The 27713-nt window shown below is 49.2% G+C and overlaps 1 protein-coding gene across 15 annotated transcripts in view; it reads right to left on the bottom strand.

Moving 5' to 3' along the window:
• Positions 1 to 27713, bottom strand: part of p38b (p38b MAP kinase) — a 210742-nt gene that overhangs the window by 171676 nt on the left and 11353 nt on the right. For all 15 annotated transcript variants that reach the window (XM_077639063.1, XM_077639062.1, XM_077639064.1 and 12 more), the window contains exon 2: positions 6025 to 6154. In XM_077639063.1, the coding sequence (XP_077495189.1) occupies positions 6025 to 6154 (130 nt within the window). The remainder of the gene's footprint in view (positions 1 to 6024; positions 6155 to 27713) is intronic.

Here is a 27713-nt window from a genome sequence, read left to right as displayed (position 1 = left end):
CTCCACCTGGGGGCGCGGATGGCCCCACCACAGGCTCACTGTGAGTGGCCTGGGCAGGTGCCGAAGCCTGTTGTGGTGCGCCGCGCCCTCGCACCACCTCGGCAAAGTTTGTCTTGGCTGTGAAGGAGAATGTGCTTGTTTGTGTGCATCGGCTTCTTGCTTCTTTGAACGAAATGTTTTGAGTAGTTTTGAGTGCGATTATTGCTTTTCCTTTCTTCCAGGACGGACACGCCCTGGAGTATGCAGCATGGTGTCCTTCACAGTTTGTGCAACGTGGGGCACCGTCGCAGTCATCAGAATAGTGATCTTTTGAAGCCCATTTTGCGCAAGTTTTACGACCGCGGTCACTCCCTGAGCAGTGGCCGAACCTTTGACAGTTAAAGCATCGTCGAGGGTTAGGAATGTAGGGTCCCAGGTTTATTTTTAGATAACCCACTTCAATTGAGTCTGGGAGAGTACTATGTGCAAATGTCAAGACTATGTGCTTTATTGGTATTACTTTGCCTTCTTTTCTTATTTTTATCCTGTGGACATCAACAACGTTTTGTTCAGCAAGCCCTTCTTTGATTTCCTGTTCAGTGAGGTGCAGAAAATCACTCTGAAATTACACCCCGGACTGTATTGAGGGATCGGTGGGCAGATATGGATGGATACAGGGATGTCACCCATGGACACAATGTTGGAAAGCTTTGAGTGTTGGATGCTATTTCAGAGTTCCAGTAAGAGATCTCCACTGGCCATTTTTGTAACCTTGAAGCCAAAGCCCAAGGCACCCGTCAAACATTTTTCTACAATGAATGGGGAGATTATTCTAGCAGATTTGTCACTTTGTTCACTATGAATCACATGAGACTTAGGAAAACTTTGTTTCTTTTTTGTCATGAAATTTTGAGTTACCTCGGTCCACCCTCTCTTGTGAGGGCGATCAGTTGCTGAGAGAAGGTTTGCCATAGGATAAGTGTGTTTTTCGGCTACGGTGCCAGCCACCCACCATGGAGCCCAACTTGGGGACGGGACAGGAACTTGCAAAAAAGTCCTACCCTCGCCAGCTGTACACCCCAACTATAACCCAATATAGCGCAACTCAGGGTGGTCGGCCACACAAGGTCAACCCTCGCCACCAGGAAAAAAGGAACTAGAAGTGAGTAGGAGACAGGAGAGTTGTGAGAAAGGGGTACGAAAGTGAAAGATAGAGGGGAGGATAGGAAAAAGCGACTGCCGATTTCCCCCGGTCGGGTCAGGCCGGAAGTGCCGTCTACAGGAAGCTGGGGCCAAAGCGGTGTGTTGCCTCCGCCGATGGGCCTTAAAGGTCCAAACGCTCAGCATCGGCTCAACCACCAGGATTCCCTTTTCCCGGGACACGGCGATGCCACGCACGGCTAGACGCGGGCTCGGGTCCGTGGCGATGCACTCTTCACCATCGTCCCTAGTGGGGATGTCCCTGCGGATGCTCGGAAACCTGCGGTGTCGCCACTCACCGACGCCTGCAAGCTGCAGACGCCCCCCATGCGGGGTGCAGTGGTGGAAAGAAGGTGTGCACCCATCAGAGGATGGAAGAGAGAGCAGTAGCTGAATGGCAGTGGAAACAGGGAGTGCACTTATCAAAGAGGATGGAAGGGAGGGCTATTGCTAAATGGCAGCAAGGCAGTTGAAAGAGGGTGTGCACCCAGCAAAGAGGATTAAAAGGAGGGCAGTTGCTAAATGGTATCAAGGCAGTGGTGGAAAGAGGGTGTGCACCCACCAGAGGATGGAAGAGCAGTTGCTGAATGGCAGTGGAAACAGGGAGTGCACTTATCAAAGAGGATGGAAGGGAGGACAGTTGCTAATGGTAGCAAGGCAGTGGAAACAAGGTGTGCACCAATCAAAGAGGATGGAAGGGAGGGCAGTTGCTAAAAGGTAGCAAGGCAGTGGAAAGAGGGTGTGCACCTATCAAAGATGATAGAAGGGAGGGCAGTTGCTAAATGGTAGCAAGGCAGTGGAAAGAGTGTGCACCAATCAAAGAGTATGGAAGGGAGGACAGTTGCTAAATGGTAGCAAGGCAGTGGAAAGAGGGTGTGCACCCATCAGAGGATGGAAGAGAGAGCAGTTGCTGAATGGCAGTGGAAACGGTGTGCACCTATCAAAAAGGATAGATGGGAGGGCAGTTGCTAAATGGTAGCAAGGCAGTGGAAAGAGGGTGTGCTCCCATCAGAGGAGAGAACAGTTGCTGAATGGCAGTGGAAACAGGGAGTGCACTTATCAAAGAGGATGGAAGGGAGAGCAGTTGCTGACTGGTAGCAAGGCAGTGGAAAGAGGGTGTGCACCAATCAAAGATGGAAGGGAGGGCAGTTGCTGAATGGCAGCAAGGCAGTGGAAACGGTGTGCACCAATCAGAGGATGGAAGAGAGAGCAGTTGCTGAATGGCAGTGGAAACAGGGAGTGCACTTATCAAAGAGGATGGAAGGGAGGGCAGTCGCTAAATTGTAGCAAGGCAGTGGTGGAAAGAGGGTGTGCACCCATCAGAGGATGGAAGAGAGAGCAGTTGCTTAATGGCAGTGGAAACAAGGAGTGCACTTATCAAAGAGGATGGAAGGGAGGGCAGTTGCTGAATGGTAGCAAGGCAGTGGAAACGGTGTGCACCAATCAAAGAGGATGGAAGGGAGGGCAGTTGCTAAATGGTAGCAAGGCAGTGGAAAGAGGGTGTGCACCCATCAGAGGATGGAAGAGAGAGCAGTTGCTGAATGGCAGTGGAAACAGGGAGTGCACTTATCAAAGAGGATGGAAGGGAGGGCAGTTGCTAAATGGTAGCAAGGCAGTGGTGGAAAGAGGGTGTGCACCCATCAGAGGATGGAAGAGAGAGCAGTTGCTGAATGGCAGTGGAAACAGGGAATGCACTTATCAAAGAGGATGGAAGAGAGGGCAGTTGCTGAATGGCAGCAAGGCAGTGGAAACGGTGTGCACCAATCAAAGAGGATGGAAGGGAGGGCAGTTGCTAAATGGTAGCAAGGCAGTGGTGGAAAGAGGGTGTGCACCAATCAGAGGATGGAAGAGAGAGCAGTTGCTGAATGGCAGTGGAAACAGGGAGTGCACTTATCAAAGAGGATGGAAGGGAGGGCAGTTGCTAAATGGTAGCAAGGCAGTGGAAACAGGCTGTGCACCAATCAAAGAGGATGGAAGTGAGGGCAGTTGCTAAATGGTAGCTAGGCAGTGGAAAGAGGGTGTGCACCTATCAAAGATGATAGAAGGGAGGGCAGTTGCTAAATGGTAGCAAGGCAGTGGAAAGAGAGTGTGCACCAATCAAAGAGTATGGAAGGGAGGACAGTTGCTAAATGGTAGCAAGGCAGTGGAAAGAGGGTGTGCACCCATCAGAGGATGGAAGAGAGAGCAGTTGCTGAATGGCAGTGGAAACGGTGTGCACCTATCAAAAAGGATAGAAGGGAGGGCAGTTGCTAAATAGTAGCAAGGCAGTGGAAAGAGGGTGTGCTCCCATCAGAGGAGAGAGCAGTTGCTGAATGGCAGTGGAAACAGGGAGTGCACTTATCAAAGAGGATGGAAGGGAGAGCAGTTGCTGACTGGTAGCAAGGCAGTGGAAAGAGGGTGTGCACCAATCAAAGATGGAAGGGAGGGCAGTTGCTGAATGGCAGCAAGGCAGTGGAAACGGTGTGCACGAATCAGAGGATGGAAGAGAGAGCAGTTGCTGAATGGCCGTGGAAACAGGGAGTGCACTTATCAAAGAGGATGGAAGGGAGGGCAGTTGCTAAATTGTAGCAAGGCAGTGGTGGAAAGAGGGTGTGCACCCATCAGAGGATGGAAGAGAGAGCAGTTGCTTAATGGCAGTGGAAACAAGGAGTGCACTTATCAAAGAGGATGGAAGGGAGGGCAGTTGCTGAATGGTAGCAAGGCAGTGGAAACGGTGTGCACCAATCAAAGAGGATGGAAGGGAGGGCAGTTGCTAAATGGTAGCAAGGCAGTGGAAAGAGGGTGTGCACCCATCAGAGGATGGAAGAGAGAGCAGTTGCTGAATGGCAGTGGAAACAGGGAGTGCACTTATCAAAGAGGATGGAAGGGAGGGCAGTTGCTAAATGGTAGCAAGGCAGTGGTGGAAAGAGGGTGTGCACCCATCAGAGGATGGAAGAGAGAGCAGTTGCTGAATGGCAGTGGAAACAGGGAATGCACTTATCAAAGAGGATGGAAGTAAGGGCAGTTGCTGAATGGTAGCAAGGCAATGGAAACAGGGTGTGCACCAATCAAAGAGGATGGAGGGGAGGGCAGTTGCTAAATGGTAGCAAGGCAGTGGTGGAAAGAGGGTATGCACCCATCAGAGGATGGAAGAGAGAGCAGTTGCTGAATGGCAGTGGAAACAGGGAGTGCACTTATCAAAGAGGATGGAAGGGAGGGCTATTGCTAAATAGTAGCAAGGCAGTTGAAAGAGGGTGTGCACCCAGCAAAGAGGATTAAAAGGAGGGCAGTTGATAAATGGTAGCAAGGCAGTGGAAAGCGGGTGTGCACCTATCAAAGGGAATGGAAGGGAGGGCAGTTGCTAAATGGTAGCAAGGCAGTGGAAAGAGGGTGTGCACCCATCAGAGGATGGAAGAGAGAGCAGTTGCTGAATGGCAGTGGAAACAGGGAGTGCACTTATCAAAGAGGATGGAAGGGAGGGCAGTTGCTGAATGGTAGCAAGGCAGTGGAAAGAGGGTGTGCACCAATCAAAGAGGATGGAAGGGAGGACAGTTGATAAATGGTAGCAAGGCAGTGGAAAGAGGGTGTGCACCCATCAGAGGATGGAAGAGAGAGCAGTTGCTGAATGGCAGAGGAAACAGGGAGTGCACTTATCAAAGAGGATGGAAGGGAGGGCAGTTGCTAAATGGTAGCAAGGCAGTGGTGGAAAGTGGGTGTGCACCCATCAGAGGATGGAAGAGAGAGCAGTTGCTGAATGGCAGTGGAAACAGGGAGTGCACTTATCAAAGAGGATGGAAGGGAGGGCAGTTGCTGAATGGCAGCAAGGCAGTGGAAACAGGGTGTGCACCAATCAAAAAGGATGGAAGGGAGGGCAGTTGCTAAATGGTAGCAAGGCAGTGGTGGAAAGAGGGTGTGCACCCATCAGAGGATGGAAGAGAGAGCAGTTGCTGAATGGCAGTGGAAACAGGGAGTGCACTTATCAAGGAGGATGGAAGGGAAAGCTATTGCTAAATAGTAGCAAGGCAGTTGAAAGAGGGTGTGCACCCAGCAAAGAGGATTAAAAGGAGGGCAGTTGCTAAATGGTAGCAAGGCAGTGGAAAGCGGGTGTGCACCTATCAAAGGGGATGGAAGGGAGGGCAGTTGCTAAATGGTAGCAAGGTGGTGGAAACTGGGTGTGCACCAAAGAGGATGGAAGGGAGGGCAGTTGCTAAATGGCAGCAAGGCAGTTGAAAGAGGATTAAAAGGAGGGCAGTTGCTAAATGGTAGCAAGGCAGAGGAAAGCGGGTGTGCACCTATCAAAGGGGATGGAAGGGAGGGTAGTTGCTGAATGGCAGCAAGGTTGTGGAAACAGGTTGTGCACCCATCAAAGAAGATGGAAGGGAGGGCAGTTGCTGAATGGTAGCAAGGCAGTGGAAAGAGGGTGTGCACCTGTCAAAGGGGATGGAAGGCAAGGCAGTGGAAACAGGGTGCACACCTATCAAAGAGGATGGAAGGGAGGGCAGTTTGCAGCAAGGCATTGGACACAGGGTGTGCATTTATCAAAGAGGAGGGAAGGAAGGAGAGTTTGTAAATGGCAGCAATGCAGTGGAAATCAGCGTGTGTACTTATCTAGCAGACGGCACATTTGGCACACCAGAGATCCCAGACTTTACATGACGGAGCTGTAGGGGACAGCACATTTGAACCAGGAAAAAAAATCTGGCGAGAGTAGCAGAAAGCATCCCAAGGCAAGTAAGACATGGTCAAAGGAGGCACTTAAAAGGACAGCTGCAAGTGCAACAATACTGAGCTAATGGGAGAGAACAACCTGCAACCCGGCTTCTGGTGGTGACAACTGTGAAGAAGGCAGCCCACAGCATTACTCACATTTTCGTGGTCCATGTGCTTGAGCAGGCGCAGCTCCCGGTAGGTGCGCTTGGCATGGATGGCCGACTGGAATGGCCGCGACAGCTTCTTGATGGCCACCTTGTGCTTCCGCTCCTTGTCCAGGGCCGAACTGTGGAAACGCCATCAGCAATCTTTTGTACGCAGACAACGATGAAATTGTGTTACATGTGACACAAAATAAACATTAGTCTAGGGCTATGAGAACTTCTTGTTGGGCTAGCTGGTAACCGATCATTGTACGGAAAAGCAGCTTTTGTAGCGATAGCTACATTACAGTAGCATTTCGAGCCTTCAGCGTGGCGGTGGCAGTGCGGCCACTTCGTGGCTGCACCGCCACACTGTCACGTGGCGCGAAGCAGCTGCTGGGGGCGCGGCGCCGTAGCTGATCACGTGGTTCATCACCTGGTTGGTCACGTGACCAGCCATGTGGTGCGGAGCAGCTGGTGCTGCCGGCGGCACGGTGCGTCGCCAAAACCAAGCTGCCACAGCTGTGCGCATGCGCCGTGTCAAGTGCGACGAAGATGAAGGAACTCCCAGCAAAACGGAGCGGCGAAAGACTGAATTTGCAATTCACCTAAGCAAGTTCCACTCAGCCAGCTGTAGCTATCACGTCACTCCAGGTTTAACCAGAGCTAAACCACGCAAATTTTTCCGGCGATGCTTATAGTGTACAACTTGATGCATGAATATGTTCCTTGCGCAGGCGCTGGCAGACTGTATATATATGCATGTATGTGGTTTCTGCAAATTAAACCAGTTGTGAGTGGTGCTCTGTCCCTTTCTCTTCACTCATGCGTGTGTGTGCGTGTAGTTCTGGCACCTTTAAAGTAGAATGGCTAGGACCATGAAGCAGATAAAGCCATTTGAACGATTGTTTCAAGTATTCATTTCCCCTGTCAACATCACGAGACCCAAACAAGCTGCCAGAACAAGCACTTAGGGCTGAAACTTAAGTGTTTGCGTCACCGACACCGAATGGTTTACAATAAGCAATTTCATTTGTCTTTGCCTGACTGTATTTTATTGTGGTGTGCCACTCCATTTTCATTTCTCTTCTTGCATTACTGCTAAATAGGCCTTAAACTGACCCTACTGTATCTGAAGAAATAAACAAACTGCCCTTGTTCAGAAGTAAACTGGAAGCCTCCAAATGCCAGCTCTGAGTGTGCAGGTTCCGTGGCATGCAGGCTTGCATACAGAAATCTGCAGGCGGGTCAGATGGCACATAGTTTTATAAAGCGGCACTCAGAAGGCTAATGCACACAAAAAAGTGAGGCAGTGAATGACCTGAAATGACATTTCAGTGCATTCACTGGTTATAAATGGAGCATCACGCTTTCGTTTTACCCCATTTCATTTGCAGTCAAATTCTTGAACAATTCATTCGCTTTTTGATTTTAAATGATGGTTCTGCCACTCCTACGTTCAGAGGTGCATGACAAAAATGGTTTCCATTCTAAAAATCGCATGGTGCCACCCCTTATGTCTAAGGAATCAGCGAAGCACTATCGCGCACATTTTCGAAATACGGCATGTGCATCGCATCGCCCACATCCCAACCAAAAGCTCCAGAACCAGCTCAAGAACATTAAAGACAGGTTGCTGAATGACTCGTTCCCAGGTGTCGTGTACAAGATACCATGCGCTGATGCCATCAAGTATACATTGGCTAAACAGGAAAGTTTTCAAGGCGGCTCAAGGAGCACAAACGCAATGTCAGAAGTCAGTCACATGACGAACACCATTGCCACGCATGCACATGAATATACTCACAAGATTGATTGGGACAATGCCACTATTGTAGCCAAGGAAAAGAATGCATCATCCGGGCAGCTACTACAATCAATCATTCAGTCGATGCCAACTATAATGAACCGGACAGAAGGGACTATGCCTGCTGTTTACGCACGCTCTTTGCGTCACATGCTGGCTATATAAGTGACAACGATTCCTTGTCTCAGTGAACAAGGAACCCATATGCGGTTCCAAAATGTCTATACTTCTTAAGACTTGGTCAGTGACCGTGCCACTGTCACTTCATGGTGCCCCTAGAAGTTATTAAAGCCCCTCTATTCCCATAAATTCTGGAAGTCTACTCTACACCCTGGGTCCACTTCCGATACACTTATAATAAACGCTTTATTATGGAATATGGTACCAGCGCAAGAAACAAGGACGAAGGGAGAAGAAAGACAACACGAACGCTGGCCAGATTTAGCTCCTCACATAAGGCGATAGCCTTTTTCTTCACCTTGCCTAGGGACAGAGACTTCGGTACAAAGGTTTTTGTCATAGCCTCGCTTGCCTTCTGTCGGAAGAGGGCTTTAGGCATCACGGCAAAGCCGCCCTCCTTATCTCCCACTAATAGTGAAAGATCCTTACTCTTCAGGTAATTTACAGTGGAAATAATTTCAAATTTGGGGGCCCAAGGGGCACCCCTTTTCCGCAGGCACTCAACGCCTACAGCGATACAGCTTTCCTGCTGCTCTGGGCTGGCTGCAGCCCCCACATCCATGACTATCGAGAGCATTTGTACAGGTTCTTCTTTAGGCTGAACGCATAACTTTGGACCGCAGCTTAGCACAGCTTTCACGTTTTCAGGCAAATTGCACTTACCAATACAGGTCACTTGATTTGGCGCAGTGTGCTGACGTCACGCATGCACTTTCTTCAAGGCACTCAAATGTCGGACACTCAAATTCCACAGAAAGTCAGCATTCTTTGCAGCCAGACGAGTAAGTGTTCGAAAAAGTTCACCATTTTATCCTGGGTATACCGAAGCGGCATAGGTGCGTAGGCGGTTCTGCAGGTGTCGAATCTATCACCACAGCTCGGAGCGCAGGATTTTCGCCATTCATGAATGACGAAAATCCTGCGGGAAAATAGAGGAAATCAGGATATCACTCCAGACCTGACATTCAGCTTTAACTGAGGAAGACGACCTTAATGTTCACACAATGAACTTACAGTTATCATCAGAGGGTGCGCAGCAGAATTAGGCGGTAGGACGGTTCGACAGGATACCGGCAAGCTACCCCAGGAGACTAAAGATCTGTTTAGGAAATGTCAAAGCATGGAGGCATCTAACCTTACAGACAGACTAGAACTAGCAGAGCTATCGAAGTTCATAAATAAGCACAAGGTAGCCGACATAAGGAAGCTTAATATGGAGAGAATCGAGCATGCTCTACAGAACTCAGGTAGCATAAAAGCGGTGAAGAGAAAACTAGGCAAAGGCAAATTTCAGATGTATGCGGTAAGAGACAAGGAGGGCAATGTCATTAGCAATATGGATAAACAGTTTAAGTAGCCGAAGTGTTCTATACAAATCTATGCAGTAGCCAATGTAATCAGAACGTTACTGACAGAGAAAACAGCGGAGGTCAATGCGTCATCCCGCCAATAACAAAAGAGGAAGTAAAGAAAGCCTTAGGAGCAATGCAAAGGGAAAAAGCAGCTGGTGAAGATCAGGTAACAGCAGATCTGTTGAAGGACGGAGGGGGAGATTGTGCTAGAAAAACTAACTAGCCTGTATACGCAATGCCTTACGACATCAACCATGCCAGAAGCTTGGAAGAGCACAAATATCGTAATTCAAAAGAAAGGGGACACTAAGGACTTACTACAGGCCGATAAGCTTACTGTCCGTTGCCTACAAGTATTTAATACGGTAATCGCGTATAGAGTCAGGGCAACCTTAGACTTTAATCAACCAAACTATCAGGCAGGCTTTCGTAAAGATTATTCCACAATAGATCATATTAACACTATCAATCAGGTGATAGAGAAATGCGCAGAATATAACCAACCCCTATATATAGCCTTCATTGGTTACGAGAAAGCATCTGACTCAGTGGAAACCTCAGCAGTCATACAGGCATTGCGGAATCAGGGTGTAGATGAGCCCCCACAAAGTCAGCAATAAAATTCAAATAAGAAAGGGCCGCAGACAAGGAGACACGATCTCGCCAATGCTTTGCACCGCGTGTTTACAGGAGGTATTCCGAAGCCTGAATTGGGAACAGCTGGGGATAAGTAATGGAGAATACCTAAATAATCTGTGATTCGCTGATGACGTTGCTTTGCTGAGTCACTCAGGAGATGAACTGCAAATCATAATCAATGAGTTAGAATAACGGAGCACTTCAGTGGGTCTTCAAACTAACATGCAGATAACCAAAGTAATGTTCAACAGTCTAGCAAAGGAACAGCAGTTCACACTTGGCAGCAAGATGCTGGAAGTGGTAAAGGTCTACCGAGGGCAGGTACTGACAGCTTATCCGGATCATCAGAGGGAAATAACTAGAAGGATAAGAATGGGGTAGAGCGCATATGGCAGGTTCTCTCAGATCATGAATAGCAGTTTACCAATATCCCTCAAGAGTAAAGTGCACAACAGCTGCCTCTTACCGGTACTTACCTACGGAGCAGAAACATGCAGGCTAACGAAAAGGATTCAGCTTAAGTTTAGGACAACGCAGTGAGAAATGGAAAGAAAAATGATAGGTGTGTCATTAAGAGACCGGAAGTGGGCAGAGTGGGTGAGGGAACAAATGTGTGTTAATGACATTCTAGTCAAAATCAAGAGGAAGAAATGGGCTTGGGCAGGGCATGTAATGTGAAGGCAAGATAACCGCTGGTCCTTAAGGGTAACGCAGAGGATTCCAAGAGAACACAAACGTAACCGGGGGCAGCAGAAGGTTAGTTAGACGAATGAGATTAGGAAGTTTGCAGGCACAGGGCGAGCGCAGCTGGCAAAGGACAGGGTTAATTAGAGACACATGGGAGAGGCTTTTGCCCTGCAGTGGGCATAGTCACGCTGATGATGATGATGAGTCGTACCGTGGCACAAGCACGCGCAAACGGGTTTGCTTGTTTTATATTAACCTTGCTAGAGCCGAGAAGTCTCAGTCAAAGAAAGCTGAATTTCGTGGAACCAGATACAATAATGCAGTTTAAGTGACCTAAACATCACCACGTCGGAAAGCGAACCGCGAATGTGCTTCAACCGAATAGAGCCAGCTACGTTCAAATGAACCGAGCGTTTGGACGGTGCCGGATAGAATTGCTTGGCACTCACATTGCTCCGCAATTTACCAAATGGAGCAGTTTGCACGGTCTCCATTGCCTTTGATTCAAGCCTCTTGAGATCATAGGAGCAATATGCAGAGTTCAAGAGAAACCACCCCGGCCTGCTGTCCATTTTACGAGTCCCTGCCTGCTGCCTTGTGGCCGTGAGTCATCGTAAGCTGCTGGGTCTCCAACGAGCAGTTTACAGTGGCCTAGCGCCCCCCTACCTTCCAACTCAGGCGTATCAGTGCGAACAATACACTCCCGACACGTTAATTTTGGGTGCCTGGCGCGGGACAAGGACAGGCGCCCGGTGACCTTGCTGCTCATTGGGTGACCCCGACTCCCTGCCTGCACGAGATGTCTTGCAGTCGCCCCCGCAACGCTCATGGACACTTCGTCGGTGGCATACATGGATGAGTTCAACCATAGACCAACATTTAAGGAGAGAGGGATGTGGAGAACCTGTTTCCCCTCTATTTCGACTCACCATCGTGCGTCACGACAGCACCAGCTGGGCGAGGAGGGAAGTCTCCCTCATGTAGGAAGTGAAAGCAGCGATGGGAGCACCACCTCGAAGGCTATGCGGAACTCCACGAAGCCGGTGAGAGCATAGAGGTGAGATTCTCTTTGGGATCTGGCCAGCGTCACGAGCGGTTGCAGCCGCACGCTCTCGTCACCTTCCGCGGCAGGCAAACGGAGATCAGTCGTGCCTTGCCGCTGTACTTTTGGTTCCAGGCAGTGAAGTGAGCGCAGCAAACACGCGCTCTCGGCACCTTCCCCAGCAAATGCTCGGGGATGGCTTTGCCCCAAGAATGCGGCGCGCACGGGAAAACCCGGCCGCCACGGTCAGCGCATGCAATCGTTCACCAACAATACCTCCGAAGTCGCGCCCCTGCCCTAGCCGGTAAGTCGGAAGCCCTTCTTACGTAGCCTTCTATTTCCGAGGAATGCCTCGTTGATGTTCTGTAAGTAGCTGACCCGCTCAGTGTATTATTTGCAAGTGTACTAAATAGCATATGAGTGTTAACGCTTTATCGTCCCTCCCTCTGTTCTCTCGAGCACGAACCCCTGTGTGGTTAGCGAGCGGAAACACTGCATCCGCCGTGTGGGAGTGCGCGGGGCAGAAGGCTGGTCCCCTATATTTCCACACATTGTGCACAGCCATGCATACACTATTCTAGAATTGGCTAAAGTTCCTTCAGTGTTTGATAGATAGACAGCGTCTATTTTACTCTTGCGCAACCATATCTGCACACGCTGCAAGCAGACAAGGAACACGTTGGCTGGCTAAGATCTAGCTTCCACAGTGCTGCAAGGAACTTATGAGATGAAGAAATGCAGAATACTGGGAGGAGGAGTGCCGGCAAACACATCTCCCAACTCGCGAAGAGCTCAGCAAGTGGCTACAAGCAACCCACAAGTAAGCGATGTACAGAAGTACGAGAAAATAACTCTTAAATTCCCCAACAAAACAGGCTCAAATTTCACTTTGTAACATTTTACCCATTATTAGAAGAGAGAAATCTGTTTCTTTTTTTAGTTTTATATGCACAGGCATGCAAATGTACTTGCGGAAGACTGACAGCCGTTAGGGGCAACGTTACCGTTTCAGTCCAGTTCGGACGAAGAGAGGCAACACTGCCTTTGTTTGTAGCTCCGGACCAGTGTCCAACCCTTCTCGGATGAAACTGGATCAGTGCGCTTCAGCTCGACCTAAATGACGTCAGATCCGTTGACTCACTTGCGAGCGTTGACGAGCTGCTTACTTGCTACAAAGAAGTATTTTCGGACGGACTAGGAACATTCAAAGGTGTGAAAGCCAAAATTGTTGTCAAGGAAGATTCACCTCCAAAATTCTTCAAACCACGAACGATTCCTTTTGCATTGCAAGACAAAGTTGCAGAATTGCAAAGAATGCAACGAGAAGGGGTACTTACACCCGTCAGAACGTCTGAGTGGGCAGCCCCAATTGTTCCTGTGCTCAAGCAAGATGGCCGCATGCGCATATGTGGCGACTTCAAGGTCACAATTAACGATGCCATAGTGCTGGAAAAATATCCTGTGCCGCGAGTCGAGGACCTATGGGCGAAATTTTCAGGTGGCAAAAAGTTTACGAGGCTGGACCTGAAAGACGCTTACCAGCAGGCAGAACTTGACACGAGCTCACAGAAGCTAGTGACCATCAATATGGCTCAGGGCCTCTTCCAGTACACCAGACTACCTTTCGGAGTAGCTTCAGCGCCGGCCATATTCCAGAGAGAAATGGAAAATTTGCTACAAGATATGCGCCATGTCACCGTGTACTTTGATGACATCTTGGTAACGGGATTGGACGATGCAGATCACTTGAGCAACGTAGCCAGTGTACTACAGCGTCTACAGGAAGCAGGCCTCAAGCTCAAGCTAGAGAAGTGTTCATTTCTAGCGACAGAAGTTGAGTACCTGGGCCATGTCATAAACGCGGACGGACTGAGGCCAACACCAAAGAAAATAGAAGCTGTCGTGAATGCTCCATGTCCCAAGGACGTCAAGCAACTTCAAAGCTACCTTGGACTCATTAATTTTTACAGGCGTTTTCTGCCTAACCTTTCGACAGTTCTCCGGCCCTTGAATCTGCTACTTACAAAAGAAACTCCTTGGAAGTGGACAAGCGTAGAGGAACAAGCTTTCAGAGAAAGTAAAATTCTCCTGACTTCTGCGCCAGTACTGCATCATTTCGATTCTTCCAAGCAAATCATTCCCAGCTGCGACTCTTCACCGTACGGAATCGGAGCTGTTCTCACACACCGAGATGAAACAGGGGAACGTCCCATTGCCTTTGCATCGAGAAGCCTTCTTCCAGCAGAAAAGAATTACAGTCAGCTGGACAAAGAAGCCCTTGCCTTAACTTTCGGCGTATCGAAGTTTCATAAGTATCTCTGGGACCAAGATTTTGAAGTGGTGCCTGATCACAAGCCACTTCTGGGACTTCTCGGACAGGACAAGCCTATTCCCGACAGATCATCACCGAGAATGATACGCTGGGCAATTACCCTGTCAACGTACAAGTACACGCTTGTGTACTGCCCTGGCACCAGCATCAGCAACGCCGACGCGCTGAGCCGACTACCGCTTCCTACAGAGCCAGGCACAGTACCCAAGCCTGCTGATATCTTCATGGTTGAAAGTGCATATCCTCGACTTCTTTCACCATCCGCCATCGCCAAGGCTACAGATCATGAACCTGTTATGTCACGCCTACGACTGGCGCTCCTTAATGGTGAAGAGCTGCCAAGAGGAAGTGATTGGACACTATTTCAGAAGAACCGTACAGAGTTTAGCGTTCATGAGAACTGCGTCCTGCGAGGAACACGAGTCATCGTTCCTAAAGAACTACAAGCAGAAGTTCTTGATCTCCTTCATGACACTCACCCAGGTGTGGAAAAGATGAAAGCACTTGCACGGAGCCATATTTGGTGGGAAGGACTTGACAGCAGCATTGCACAGAAAGTGCAACTTTGCAAAATCTGTCAAGAACACCAGAGAATGGGACAGAAAGCACAGTCTAATTCGTGGCCGTTTCCGAAGAAACCATGGTCTAGACTGCATGTCAACTTTTTGTGGTCCATTTCAAGGACACTACTTTTTCGTCCTAGTCGATGCCTACTCTAAATGGGTAGAGGTGGTTCCCGTTCATGCACCTTCAGCGAACGCCACAATTCGATGCCTGCGAACCATATTTTCCACGCATGGCATTCCAGACATCATTGTCTCCGACAACGGCACCGCATTCACCAACGAGAAGTACGCTGATTTCTTGAGCAAGAACGGCATTCGGCGAATCCTGATACCACCATACCACCCAGCATCAAACGGAGCAGCGGAATGCGTCGTGCAAACAATTAAGGGGAAACTCAAGAAGGCGGCGCCTGGAGATTTCCAAACAAACATCGACAGGATCCTGCTTTCCTACAGAACAACGCCGCACGCGTTTACTGGGTCCCCTCCCGCTGAGCTCCTCATGGGCAGGCAGCTGCAAACGCCCATTCAGCGAATGCACCCCGGCCTAAGGGCGCATGCGGACTTCAAGCAATTGAAGCAAAAGATGCGCTGCGACAGTAACGCACGCAAGAGCTGTTTGCCTCTGCCCGGCGAGCCAGTCTTTGTTAGAAACTTCCGACCAGGCCCAGCTTGGATTGCCGGAACGGTTCGCCATCCCACAAGTTCTTTGTCGCTTCAAATAGAACTCGAAGACGGAACGCTGTGGAACAGGCACGCGGACCACGTGCGACCGCGAAGGACGCCCGGCGTTCTCTCAGACGGCGAGGAGCCTCTTCCTGCACTAGCAGCGACAACAGACACAGAACAGCTGTCACCACCTCGCTGCTCATTAAGCACCGAGCCGTCTACAACAGCCTCGGCACGGCAAAAGCAGTCAAGTGTGGCCCCTTTGCACCCCCAGCTTCGTCAGACTACCCGGGTCCGGAAGCCTGTTATCTACTACGGACTGTAGAGGCATAAACAAGACACGGCTCGTCCCCAGTGCCGTGCAGCAGGCTTCATAACAAAGGGAGGGGTGTGACGATTCCCCAAGGCAGCAGACGCCAAGGACACCGCAGGCACCTTCTCAGCGGCACCCAGCTGCACGGGGAAAAAAGGGAGAGGAAAAAGATAATAAACGCTCCCCCGCTTTTCAAGGAGAGGGGCCAGTCTGACTCCCACCAGCAACGTGTACTGTCGTTTTACGGGGCGCTCTTCCCGCGCCCTCATTAGGGCACGTCGGTGACCCGTTCCGGCATTCGCTTCTATGCTCACCCCCTTACAATACTATAACAGATAACAAACCCAAATAAGCTATGCAATGTAGTTACAATGAAAACGAGGCTTAAATACGCTCTGAAACAGATCAGAAGTGAAAGACATATTGTGTGCTCCTTACTTAGTTGCAGAAAAGAATTCCTTGCCACTAGAATGCAAATTCACCACACACAAAGTGATAGATAACCCGATATTGGCACAACCTTCGCTCCTCTCTCATCCGATACTCTGAGTCAATTCCCCTGTTCATAGAGTATTTCAGTCACAGTGCCAGTAATGGCCTTGCAGACAGTGCAGCTTGTCTGGTCCTGCACTCCACTGACAAGAGATGACGCTGCAAGGGCACTTCGTAAACTTGCCCACAAAACGACTCTGGCGTCATGAAATACCCCTAAAGATTCAGAATGCCACCTTGCTGCAGCCGGAGCTATTGCCACCCTGTGAGTGGCATATCTCCCCTATGAGGCGGAAAATTGGGACATCTACAAAATGGGTTGAAATGATCCGCACAGCAAGCCATGTGGAAAGGAGGTGTAACGTTGAGATGGGTCAGAATCTATGACATCCTCGAGAAGAAGAAGAAATGGGCAGAGCAAAGGCAGAGCAGGCAGTGGCACAGGCCTTTGTCCTGAAGTGGACACAGGTCGTGTTATCATTACAAGAAGGAAAACACGCCCGGGCTCTTTGTAGTGCACACACAAAGATGGCAGCCCCAGTAAGTCTTCAAAGCCACGCATTTAAGTAGTCACCAGAGGAGTGAGCATCTGGTATACAGTGCTTGAGCAGAAACAAATTAACTGTGCAAGGCGCTTTACGTTGCACTCTTCTCAGATCAACTGCACTTTCTTCTCGCCAGTCTCACAAACTTTGGCTACTTGCCTAAGGCAGAGAAAGCGAAAGACACATCTTATCACCAATTTATCTTTTCAGCCAGTGCAACATCCAGCGAACGCACAGGATTACAGCTGCCTTCGTAAATTACCACCATACCAGCTTTGACCCTGCAATAACAGTAATTTATTATTTGTTGCAGAACTACCTGAATTGGTAACATAACTTCAACACAATCTTCTCAAACATACTCATCAAACCAATGTCACAGTGTCAGCTTCCTAATACACAGGAGGCCTGTCGAGACATAGATTCATGCAAATGCTTACCTTGATAGCAAAACTACCATAGATTACTGTGGTCATAATGCTGCATTGACAGTTTTTGAACTCTTCTTTTTTTACTGCAAGCACCCACATACTTGCCCCGAGTTTTATCATCTTTAGACATTTGGAAATCAACAAAATTATCAGAAACTAAAACACCCAGCTTTTCACGTATCTACAGTGAAGGGACCATTAGTGATAAATTGTAAACCTTTATTTGACATTTTCAATGCCTGGGCATCACAGGGTATTGTCACGTAGTGGTGACGGCAGTCGAAGCAGCGATGAAGACGGACGAAAGGGTCTTCTAAAAGAACTGTTTATTGGGCTGACTTGCACCCAAAATGGACTGAATCACTCGGCGGCGGCGAAGCGACAAGCGTGCTCGGCGGTCGTCGAACAGAATGCCCGCCGCTGTCGGCCTTGCTCAATTTAAAGCTGATAGCGAACATTCGAGATAAAGGGCGCAAAGTTACTAGAACATTCCGGAACAACGTGGAATCAGCTTTGCCTGGCTGCGATCAATCGAGATAAATCTAGTCGCGTCTTGCGTCGCAAACAAAGCGATAAGGTGGTGTCACGGCAGATTTGAAAAACGAACAAACACTGCAAATATTGGCGGCATTACTCCCCTCTCAAAGAAGCATCGACCCGATGCATTAAAACAAGTAATGCGACTAGTAAGGGAAAAAAAACGGATCTTGCGAAAATAGAGCATGGAAATGCAGCGGCCTTTAGCGCGCATAATACGGCTTCAGACGGACTACATGGACAACTTCTGGTCGTACGCGGCGTCGCTGGGATGCAGTCATTGCGTCAGAGATGACTTCATAATCCAGTTCACCCAACCGACGAAGAACCTTGTACGGGCCGAAATAGCGGCGCGAAAGCTTTTCACTCAATCCACGGCGGCGAATGGGCGTCCACACCCAGACTTGGTCTCCTGGCTTGTATTCCGCATTGCGTCTTCGTAGGTTGTAGCGTCTGGCGTCGGACCGCTGCTGATCTTTGATCCATAATCGGGCAAGCCTTCGAGCTTCTTCTGCGCGTTGAAGGTAGGCGGCAACGTCGACGTTCTCTTCTGTAACGTTGGGCAGCATGGCGTCTAGCGTGGTCGTGGCATCCCTGCCATGGACGAGCCTAAAAGGCGTCATCTGGGTGGTCTCCTGCACTGCGGTGTTGTAGGCGAAGACGACGTAAGGCAGGATGACATCCCAGGTTTTATGTTCGGCATCGACATACATAGCGAGCATATCGGCGATGGTTTTGTTCAGGCGCTCGGTCAGTCCGTTGGTCTGCGGATGGTATGCAGTTGTCCTCCGGTGGCTGGTTTGGCTGTAGCGCAGGATGGCTTGAGTGAGTTCCGCCGTAAATGCTGTTCCTCTGTCCGTGATGAGCACATCGGGGGCGCCGTGTCGAAGAAGAATGCACTCCACGAAAAATTTGGCCACTTCTGCTGCTGTTCCGTTCGGTAGGGCTTTCGCCTCAGCGTAGCGGGTCAGGTAGTCGGTCGCTATGATGATCCACTTATTTCCAGATGTTGACGTTGGAAAAGGGCCAAGCAAGTCCATGCCAATCTGCTGAAAGGGTCTTGAGGGAGGTTCAATGGGGTTCAGAAATCCTGCTGGTCGTGTGGGAGGAGTCTTTCGTCGCTGACAATCTCGGCATGTTTTCACATAGTGTGCGACATCGGCAGACAGTCGGGGCCAGTAATACTTGTCTTGAATGCGGCGGAGGGCGCGAGTAAACCCGAGATGTCCAGCTGTCAGCTCGTCGTGTGAAGCCTGTAGAACTTCTTCGCGGAGACAAGTAGGTACAACAAGGAGGTAGGCTGTTTTGTTCGCTGTAAAGTTCTTCTTCACAAGGACCTCATTCTGCACACAGAAAGAAGACAGTCCTCACTTGAATGAAGCGGGGGGTGAAGAAACCTTGCCTTCCAGGTACTCGATGAGGCCTTTTAGGTTGGGGTCAGAGCGTTGCTGCTGAGCAAAAGAGCTTGCGCTGATGGGTCCCAGGAAGGCGTCCTCATCGTCGTCCAGCGGCGGTGCATCTACAGGGGCTCGTGAGAGGCAATCGGCGTCAGTGTGCTTGCGTCCGGACTTGTAAACGACGGTGACGTCAAACTCCTGGAGACGCAGACTCCATCGAGCGAGTCGGCCAGAGGGATCCTTCAAATTGGCAAGCCAGCAGAGCGCGTGGTGGTCGCTGACCACCTTGAACGGCCGTCCGTAGAGGTAGGGGCGGAATTTCGACGTAGCCCAGATGATGGCAAGGCACTCCTTCTCAGTGGTCGAATAGTTAGCCTCGGCCTTGGAAAGGGAACGGCTAGCATATGCGATGACCTTCTCCAGCCCGTCAGTTTTTTGAACGAGAACGGCGCCTAGTCCCACGCTGCTTGCGTCGGTATGAACTTCAGTATCGGCGTTTTCATCAAAATGCGCAAGGATCGGTGGGGACTGTAAACGACGCTGAAGTTCCTTGAAGGCTTCTGCTTGTGGCGCTTCCCATCTAAACGGCACGTCTGCCTTCGTCAGTTGGGTCAGGGGCTCGGCGATGCGCGAAAAGTTTTTCATAAATCGTCGGTAATATGCGCATAGTCCGAGAAATCTGCGCACTGCTTTCTTATCGGCCGGCAGTTGAAACTGTTCAATAGCAGCTGTTTTCTGCGGGTCTGGGCGTACTCCTTCCTTGCTAACGATGTGGCCTAGAAACAGCAGCTCTTCGTAGGCAAAGTGGCATTTCTCTGCTTTCAAGGTTAGGCCAGACGACTTGATTGCGTCTAGTACTGTTCGAAGTCTTTTGAGGTGCTCTTCAAAGTTCGAGGCGAAGACAACGACGTCATCTAAATATACCAGACAAATCTGCCACTTCAGGCCTGCCAGCACTGTATCCATTACTCGCTGAAACGTCGCTGGTGCGGAACAGAGACCAAATGGCATCACCTTGAACTCAAACAGCCCATCCGGAGTTATGAATGCTGTCTTCTCGCGATCTCTTTCGTCGACCTCAATTTGCCAGTAGCCGCTCTTGAGGTCGATCGATGAGAAATATTTGGCGTTGCAGAGGCGGTCCAGTGTGTCGTCGATGCGGGGGAGGGGGTAGACGTCCTTCTTTGTTATGTTGTTCAAGCGGCGGTAATCCACGCAGAATCGAAGTGCGCCGTCTTTCTTTCTCACTAGAACAACCGGTGCCGCCCATGGGCTGTTTGAAGGCTGGATGAAGTCGTCGCGAAGCATTTCTTCGACTTGGTCCCGGATGGCTTGTCGTTCTCGCGGAGACACACGGTAGGGGCTTTGACGGAGAGGTCGGACGTTTTGATCCGTTATAATGCGATGCTTGGCAATTGGCGTCTGTCGTCGAAAAGCACTCACTGTAGTTTTGAAGCAGATTGCAGATCTGGTCTTGTCTGTTCCGGTGCAGGGCTGGATTGATGTCGAAAGTGGGCGAGTTCCCTTGGTCAGGCGGATCTTCTGCGGAGGGGTCGGAGAAAGCGAAGGAATCTCGTACGTCAGATATTTCGTCGTAGAAAGCAATTGTCGTTCCTCTGTTAATATGCCGGTATTCTTCGCTGAAGTTAGTCAGCAGTACTTCGGCCTGGCCATTGCGGAAATGTGCGATGCCTCTTGCGATGCTGATTCCTCGGTCTAGTAGCAACTGCATGTTCCCCTCGATGATGGCTTCAGTGTTTATGGCTTTCGTGGCGCCTACGGTCACGATAACACTTGAACGGGGTGGGGCGCTCACTTCTTCCTCCAGGACACTTAGGGCAACGTGATTTTCCCGAGTTTTCATCGAAGCGATGGCTTCGTCCGTCGAAAGCGTGATCAGCTTGGATCGCAGGTCGATGATCGCCTGATGCTCATTAAGGAAATCCATACCCAAGATCACTTCGCGGGAGCATTGCGGTAGCACAACAAAGGTGGCAGGATAGGTATGTCCTTTGACAGTCACTCGCGCTGTGCATCGTCCTGATGGCGTAATGAGGTGGCCCCCAGCGGTGCGAATTTGTGGGCCGTCCCAAGCCGTTGTGACTTTTCTGAGCTGCGCTGCGAATGTTCCATTCATCACCGAGTAATCGGCTCCTGTGTCGACTAGAGCGGTAACTTTCCGGCCGTCGATAGTCACTTCTAGGTCGGAGGTCCTGGCTCTTGCATTGCATGTCGCTCTCGGCGTCGGGTCACGGCTTCGTCGCGTATGCGAGTCACGGGTTGGGCGTGTGGTCGAAGCTCCTCTGGGTGGCGGCGTCGATTTCAAGGTAGCTTGCGTCGTGGTCGAGGTTCTCATTGTGTGCGGCGTCGGTGCAGCGAGTGTCGGTTCTTCATGCGGCGTCGCGGGTGCAGCGTCTTCATGGGGCGTGGTCGGTGGAGGATCTTCGGCGTTTAGCTCGTGAGCAACCTCACCTCCAGAGGTTGCTGCCTTTAGTTTCCCCTATGGGGGCTGGGCGACCTTCCTCGTACCGCGGCTGCGTAGCTGCGGCGTGGTGACGCAAAGCGCGAGGTTGACGGCGATGGTGAGTGCAAAAAGCGGTTCGGCGTGTACTCTTCTCGACGCAGGTACTCGTCGATTTCGTGCGGACGTTGTCTGAAGCGTGGTCGTGGGGCGTTAACGGCAAATCCTCGAAGACCGATACGTCGGTACGGGCAGTGACGAAGAATATGGCCGGCCTAATAGAAGCACAACGGCCGGTTGTCGGAAGTCCTCCAGGCGTCGCATTTCCTGGGGCTTGAGCGTCGGTCATAGGCTGGGCGGGCGGGGGCTGGGAGGCGGCGTTGTGGAACGATTGGCTCATCTCGGGGAGGACGTGGGGGTTGTCGCTGGGGCTGAGCAGTACTTACTGCAGCGGCGTAGGTCATGGCCTGGGGTTCTGTGGCCGTCGGGGTGCCAAGTGCCTGTTGCACTTCTTCCCGTACCACATCCATCAGAGTCGCTGCTTGTGGCTGTGGGGAAGATGGCAGTAATCGGCGTAGCTCCTCTCGGACGATTTCGCGGATAACTTCCCGCAAGCTGTCGCTGGTGGTGGCCGGCATGTCCGAACGGATTGCACAGGCAGAGGAAGGGCGATTGTACTGCCGAGCTCGAACGTCGAGGGTATTCTCAATCGTGCAGGCTTCTTGCATAAACTCCTCGACTGTATTTGGCGGCTGGCGGACGAGGCTTGCAAAGAGTTGTTCTTTTACGCCGCGCATTAAAAACTGAACTTTCTTTTCCTCGGTCATCCCGGGATCGGCGCGGCGAAATAGGCGCTTCATCTCCTCGACGTAACTGCGGACGGGCTCATTCGGAAGCTGGATCCTGGACTCGAGGAGTCGTTCGGCTCTTTCTTTCCTCACGACACTGGTGAATACCTTCAATAGTTCTCTCTTGAATAGCTCGCATGTCGTAAGGGACGACTCGTAGTTTTCGTACCAAGTGCGTGCGGAGCCATCCAATGAGAAAAAAACGTGTCCAATCTTTGCCGCATCATCCCACTTGTTGAATGACGCCACGCGCTCAAATTGGTCCAACCATTCTTCAGGGTCTTCGCCTAGGGATCCATTGAAAGTTGGCGGCACCCGCGGCTGCTGCAGTATGATCGGTGTCGACATCTTTGGCGAGGTTGCAGTGCTGGTAGCAGCGTCTTTTCGCTGTCTGGTGCGGTCCGGCAGTTTCCCGAACTCAGGCTCCTCTCCCTGGAGACGTCGGCTGGCTCGCTGAGCTGCTGGTTCGTCCTCGGGTGTGAAGCGCTTAGGGCTGGGTTCACGACTTGAAGGGGGCGTCCGGAACATGGAAGTAACCCCGCACCTCCACCAGATGTCACGTAGTGGTGACGGCAGTCGAAGCAGCGATGAAGACGGACGAAAGGGTCTTCTAAAGGAACTGTTTATTGGGCTGACTTGCACCCAAAATGGACTGAATCACTCGGCGGCGGCGAAGCGACAAGCGTGCTCGGCGGTCGTCGAACAGAATGCCCGCCGCTGTCGGCCGTGCTCAATTTAAAGCTGATAGCGAACATTCGAGATAAAGGGCGCAAAGTTACTAGAACATTCCGAAACAACGTAGAATCAGCTTTGCCTGGCTGCGATCAATCGAGATAAATCTAGTCGCGTCTTGCGTCGCAAACAAAGCGATAAGGTGGTGTCGCGGCAGATTTGAAAAACGAACAAACACTGCAAATATTGGCGGCAGTATTTTAATTGATGTAATGAGCATTTACAAACATTCACCTGAGATGCCTAAAGCATAACAAACGTGCGTCCTGTTTATAAACGGATCATGTAGTCAATTAGGACTGGCTTGTTAACACTGGCAAAAAGGTAGCTCAGCAATATGACATGCAAGTTGCTTCGACTTCCTGACCATTCTGGGTGCAGAAGAGACAACTGCATCCTCAAGAAGCATCATCCTGAGGATGTCCTCCATTGATTAGTCGTTACCTGGTATGCCCTCATTACATCATCAGGAAATTCTCAAAACTGCCTTGGAAAACCTGTTTTGTTTGTTTTCAGGACATAAGATGATGAATATGCACAGAGAATGGCGTTATTATTTGCTTGCTTACCGTGCGGTGTGTTGTGTTGCGTATTATGGAGCATAGAAAACTAAGGCCATCATGCACCAAGCTCAAGGTATAGGAAACGTTTTCTGGGGAATTTGATAGAAATGTGAAAATCATGCGAGATGTAGAGGACTTGAATACTGCTTCATGCTAACAAAGAAGAAATTTTAGAAATGGGTAAAAGCTTTTAACGATGGTGAGGTAACCTCAGCGGCCATCCTTGACTGGGAAAGAATCTCGAGGCTCCACACCAATCAAATAAAACCTCAGCCTCTTTCTCAGGAATAAAAAAATGGCTGAAGTGCATCAGGCAAAGCACTGGGTCATTATTTAAATTTCTGAACAAAACCTGCTTCTGTTAAAATCTAAAAACAAAAGGCATGTCCACAACTGCATTATCACCTGAAGGAGCGCTGGGTAAAAAGGGATGTATTGATTATAAAACTGAGAAAATCACTTCTTCCTTAGCTTTTAGAGTTTCACACATGAAAACGAAATGTGGTTCAGCATCACTGCATATAAGCGAGTTGATTGTTCATAATGGATGGAAATTTTCCAAATATAACAAACAGGGACAAGAAAGGGGACACACACAGGTGCCTGTGTGTCTCATCTTTCTTGTCCATATTTGTTATGTCTGCAAAAATTCCATCCATTATTAACAAAATGTGATTTACTGTAAGTTCATCTCCACGTGTATACACTGGTTTGTCTTGTTTCGTCAGCAGAAAGTTGTAAGCAAGGTGTTTGTGGCCTATACGGAGATGATAGATAATGATTTCCTTGAAACTTTCCTGGTGCACACATGATTTCCATTCACCTAAAACTACCATGTGTCATCATCATCATCATCATCAGCCTGACTACGCCCACTTCTGGGCAAAGGCCTCTCCCACATCTCTCCAATTAACCACCCTTTGCCAGCTGCGGCCACTGTATCCCCGAAAACTTCTTAATCCCATACTTCCACCTAACTTTGCACCGCCCCCTGCTAAGCTTGCCTTCACTTGGAATCCATTCCGTTACCATTAAGGACCAGCGGCTATCTTGCCTTCGCATTACATGCCCTGCCAGAGCCCATTTTTTTCTGTTATTTATTTATTTTTGCTTTCTATTTCGCTGTTCCAAGCGACTGCCATTTTTTCTTTACTATGTACTAAGTTCATGCAGTCTTTATATGACATACTTAATTTTTTAATTTGCTTGCCATACGCTTGAGCAGTGCAAAAATCTGCTCTTTCATTGCCTTTTGAGTGGACATGCATTGATAACAAAACATAAAACCCAGCAAAGTTTTATGTTTTGTCCTTGAGCTATGGCTGTTGTAATGTTGTGTACGATGTCACCAAGCAGCGGAGTGATTGCATTGCTAGGGCTGTAAGCACACTTAGCGAGCCTGTGTAAACAGTACTGTTTGCGAGGATCTCATTTACTATTTTTTTCTACGGCTACACAGATGACGTAACATTCAGCAGTGAAGATGGATGCACACTGTGAAAGTAAACATCTGTTTTTGAACTACCTGTATAAGAGGTGTGAAAGTGCTGTACTTTTCCTCGAGTGCAAGAAATTCTAGTATTATGTATCTGTTGTTGTGGAGCTTGTCTTTTTACAGAATTGTGTGAAATCACAGATTGTATGAAAATAATACCATGGAGGCAGTGGCTCTCGTCTTCGAGCAATGCTAGGTAATGTGTCTAGTACGCCTAGGTTTTGGCACATCTTTTCAAATCACAAGAGCAGCGGCCTGGTAGATCGCAGTTTGTTGTTAAAGTGTTCTAGATGGGAACTTTGCAGCGATGGGGTAACAAATATTTCGGCACAGAACGGACATTTAGAATGTATGAACATATGAGCACGGGTCTTCTGTCCATGAGTGATGGTTCATTGCTTTCTACATAAAGACAGTTTATGGGTGACATCCTGTTTGCACCAATGCAAAGATGCAAACCTAAATTATGTATTGCCTCCAATTGTTTAAGGTATGATGGTCTCGCTGACCCACACACTATACATTCGTAATCCAAGCTAGAGTGTACTATAGAGCAGTAAATTTGCAAAACACAAGTCCTCTTGGCCCCCAAATGTTTTCGTGAAAGTACTTTGAGTACATTCACGGATCAAGGGGCTTTCTTTTTCAGTAGGCTTATGTGCGGCAGGAAAGTGAGTTTTTCGTCAAAGGTTATACCTAGAAATTTGTGTTCATTTTTTACGGGTAGCTTGTTTCATTCAGGTGTATGAAAGGATCGGCTTGTAGGCCTCGTTTGAGTAAGTAAAGAATGGCCACTGTTTTCTGTGTGAATAATAATAATAATAATTGGTTTTGGGGGAAAGGCAATGGCGCAGTATCTGTCTCATATATCATTGGACACCTGAACCGCGCCGTAAGGGAAGGGTAAAGAAGGGAGTGAAAGAAGAAAGAAAGGGAGAGGTGCTGTAGTGGAGGGCTCCGGAATAATTTCGACCACCTGGGAATCTTTAACTCGACCACCTGGGGATCTTGTGCACTGACATCGCACAGCACACGGGCGCCTTAGCGTTTTTCCTCCATAAAAACGCAGCTGCCGCAGTCGAACCCGAACCCGGGAACTCCAGATCAGTAGTCGAGCGCCCTAACCACTGAGCCACCGCGGCGGGGCGGTTTTCTGTGTGGAAAACTGGAAACCATTCCCATCTGCCCATGTCACTTGTTTATTCATTATCAACTGTATTTGTCTCTCGCATGTTATTAGGTTTGAGGATGTGCAAGCTATTTGAAGATCATCAACATAGACTGAATACATAATGGACTTCAGGATTGCTTTGGCTATGGAATTATTATTTTTACAATAAACAGTGCTATGCTTAAAATACACCCCTGAGGTACTCCATTTTCTTGAAGAAAGCTCCTTAAGAGGGTTCAGCATAGGCATACGTGAAAAGAACGGTTGTACAAGAAATTATTTAGCCAGTTCAACATCCTGCCAATGCCAAGCTGTGCTAGGACGTGAAGAATCCTGAACCTCCAGGTTGTGTCGTATGCTTTTCTCGAGGCCGAAAAAGATGGCAAGACAGCGCTTGTTAGTGGATAAAAGCTTCTCTGATCATATTTTCGAGGCAAACTAGATGGTCTGTTGCTGAGCATGCCTTTTTAAAGCTGCATTGATGGATGTCAAGAGGTTGGCGAGATTCAAGGACAAAAGTTAGTCTTATGTTCAGGACACTTTCAAAGGATTTGGCGAAGCAGCCTGCTGGTAAGGCTGTTGGGCTGTAACTACTGGGGATGTTGGTTGCTTTCCAGGTTTCAGGAATGGTACAATAACTGCTTTTTTCTAGGCTTCCGGCAGTTTTTGTTAAAAAATTTCAAAAGTGCTTCCACAGATACTGCTTTTTTCTAGGCTTCCGGCAGTTTTTGTTAAAAAATTTCAAAAGTGCTTCCACAGATAGTTGGGAAAGATGCGCAAGCATTTCATAATGTATATTATCAGGGCCATGTGCAGTCTCTTTCCGGCAGAGAGAACTTTGTTTATTTCTTGGATTGTAATGAAACCACTGTACAATTCATTTGTTCAACCAGTTGTCGGAAGTCTATGTTTCTCCACTGCAGTTTTACACGCTAAAAATGATTCTCTGCAGTATAAAGAACTGAAAATGTTCACCTAAGATGTGTTATTGTTCCTTTACACTTGTTTGTGTATCCGGAGCTGTTAGGAAAGGAATTGTGAAAGGAGAAAACCTGCCATGAATGATACCCAGTTTCTCCAGGATGTTTTTCAGCACTGCGACGGATGTGCCATGCTTTTGTGCTCTCACCCTTTTAAAATATATGAGGTTTTCATGCATTGGGTATCTTTAGAAAACTCCCCAGGCTTTCATTTCTTTTTCACTTCCCAGCATTCTTGTGTGTACCCAGGTCTCAAGGTCGGCTCAAGGGCAGTATGAAAATGTTCACATGTGGTGAGGGAGATGGTAGAGGCATGTGTGCTTCGGCACAGCACAGGGGCTCGAATCAGCAGTAAGTGGGTCATGCGGCTCCTCAACACTGGGAGTGGCAGAATACGCAGCTGGTGAGAAGGCGTGGGAGGCAGGGGTGATGGAACAATTGTGGTCAAAGTTGGTGGAGTCGT

Source organism: Amblyomma americanum, chromosome 10 (assembly GCF_052857255.1).
Source record: "Amblyomma americanum isolate KBUSLIRL-KWMA chromosome 10, ASM5285725v1, whole genome shotgun sequence".
Classification (NCBI taxonomy): Eukaryota; Metazoa; Arthropoda; class Arachnida; order Ixodida; family Ixodidae; genus Amblyomma; species Amblyomma americanum.
The sequence above is the reverse complement of the archived record's forward strand: the minus strand, read 5'-3'. Positions and strand labels throughout refer to the sequence as shown.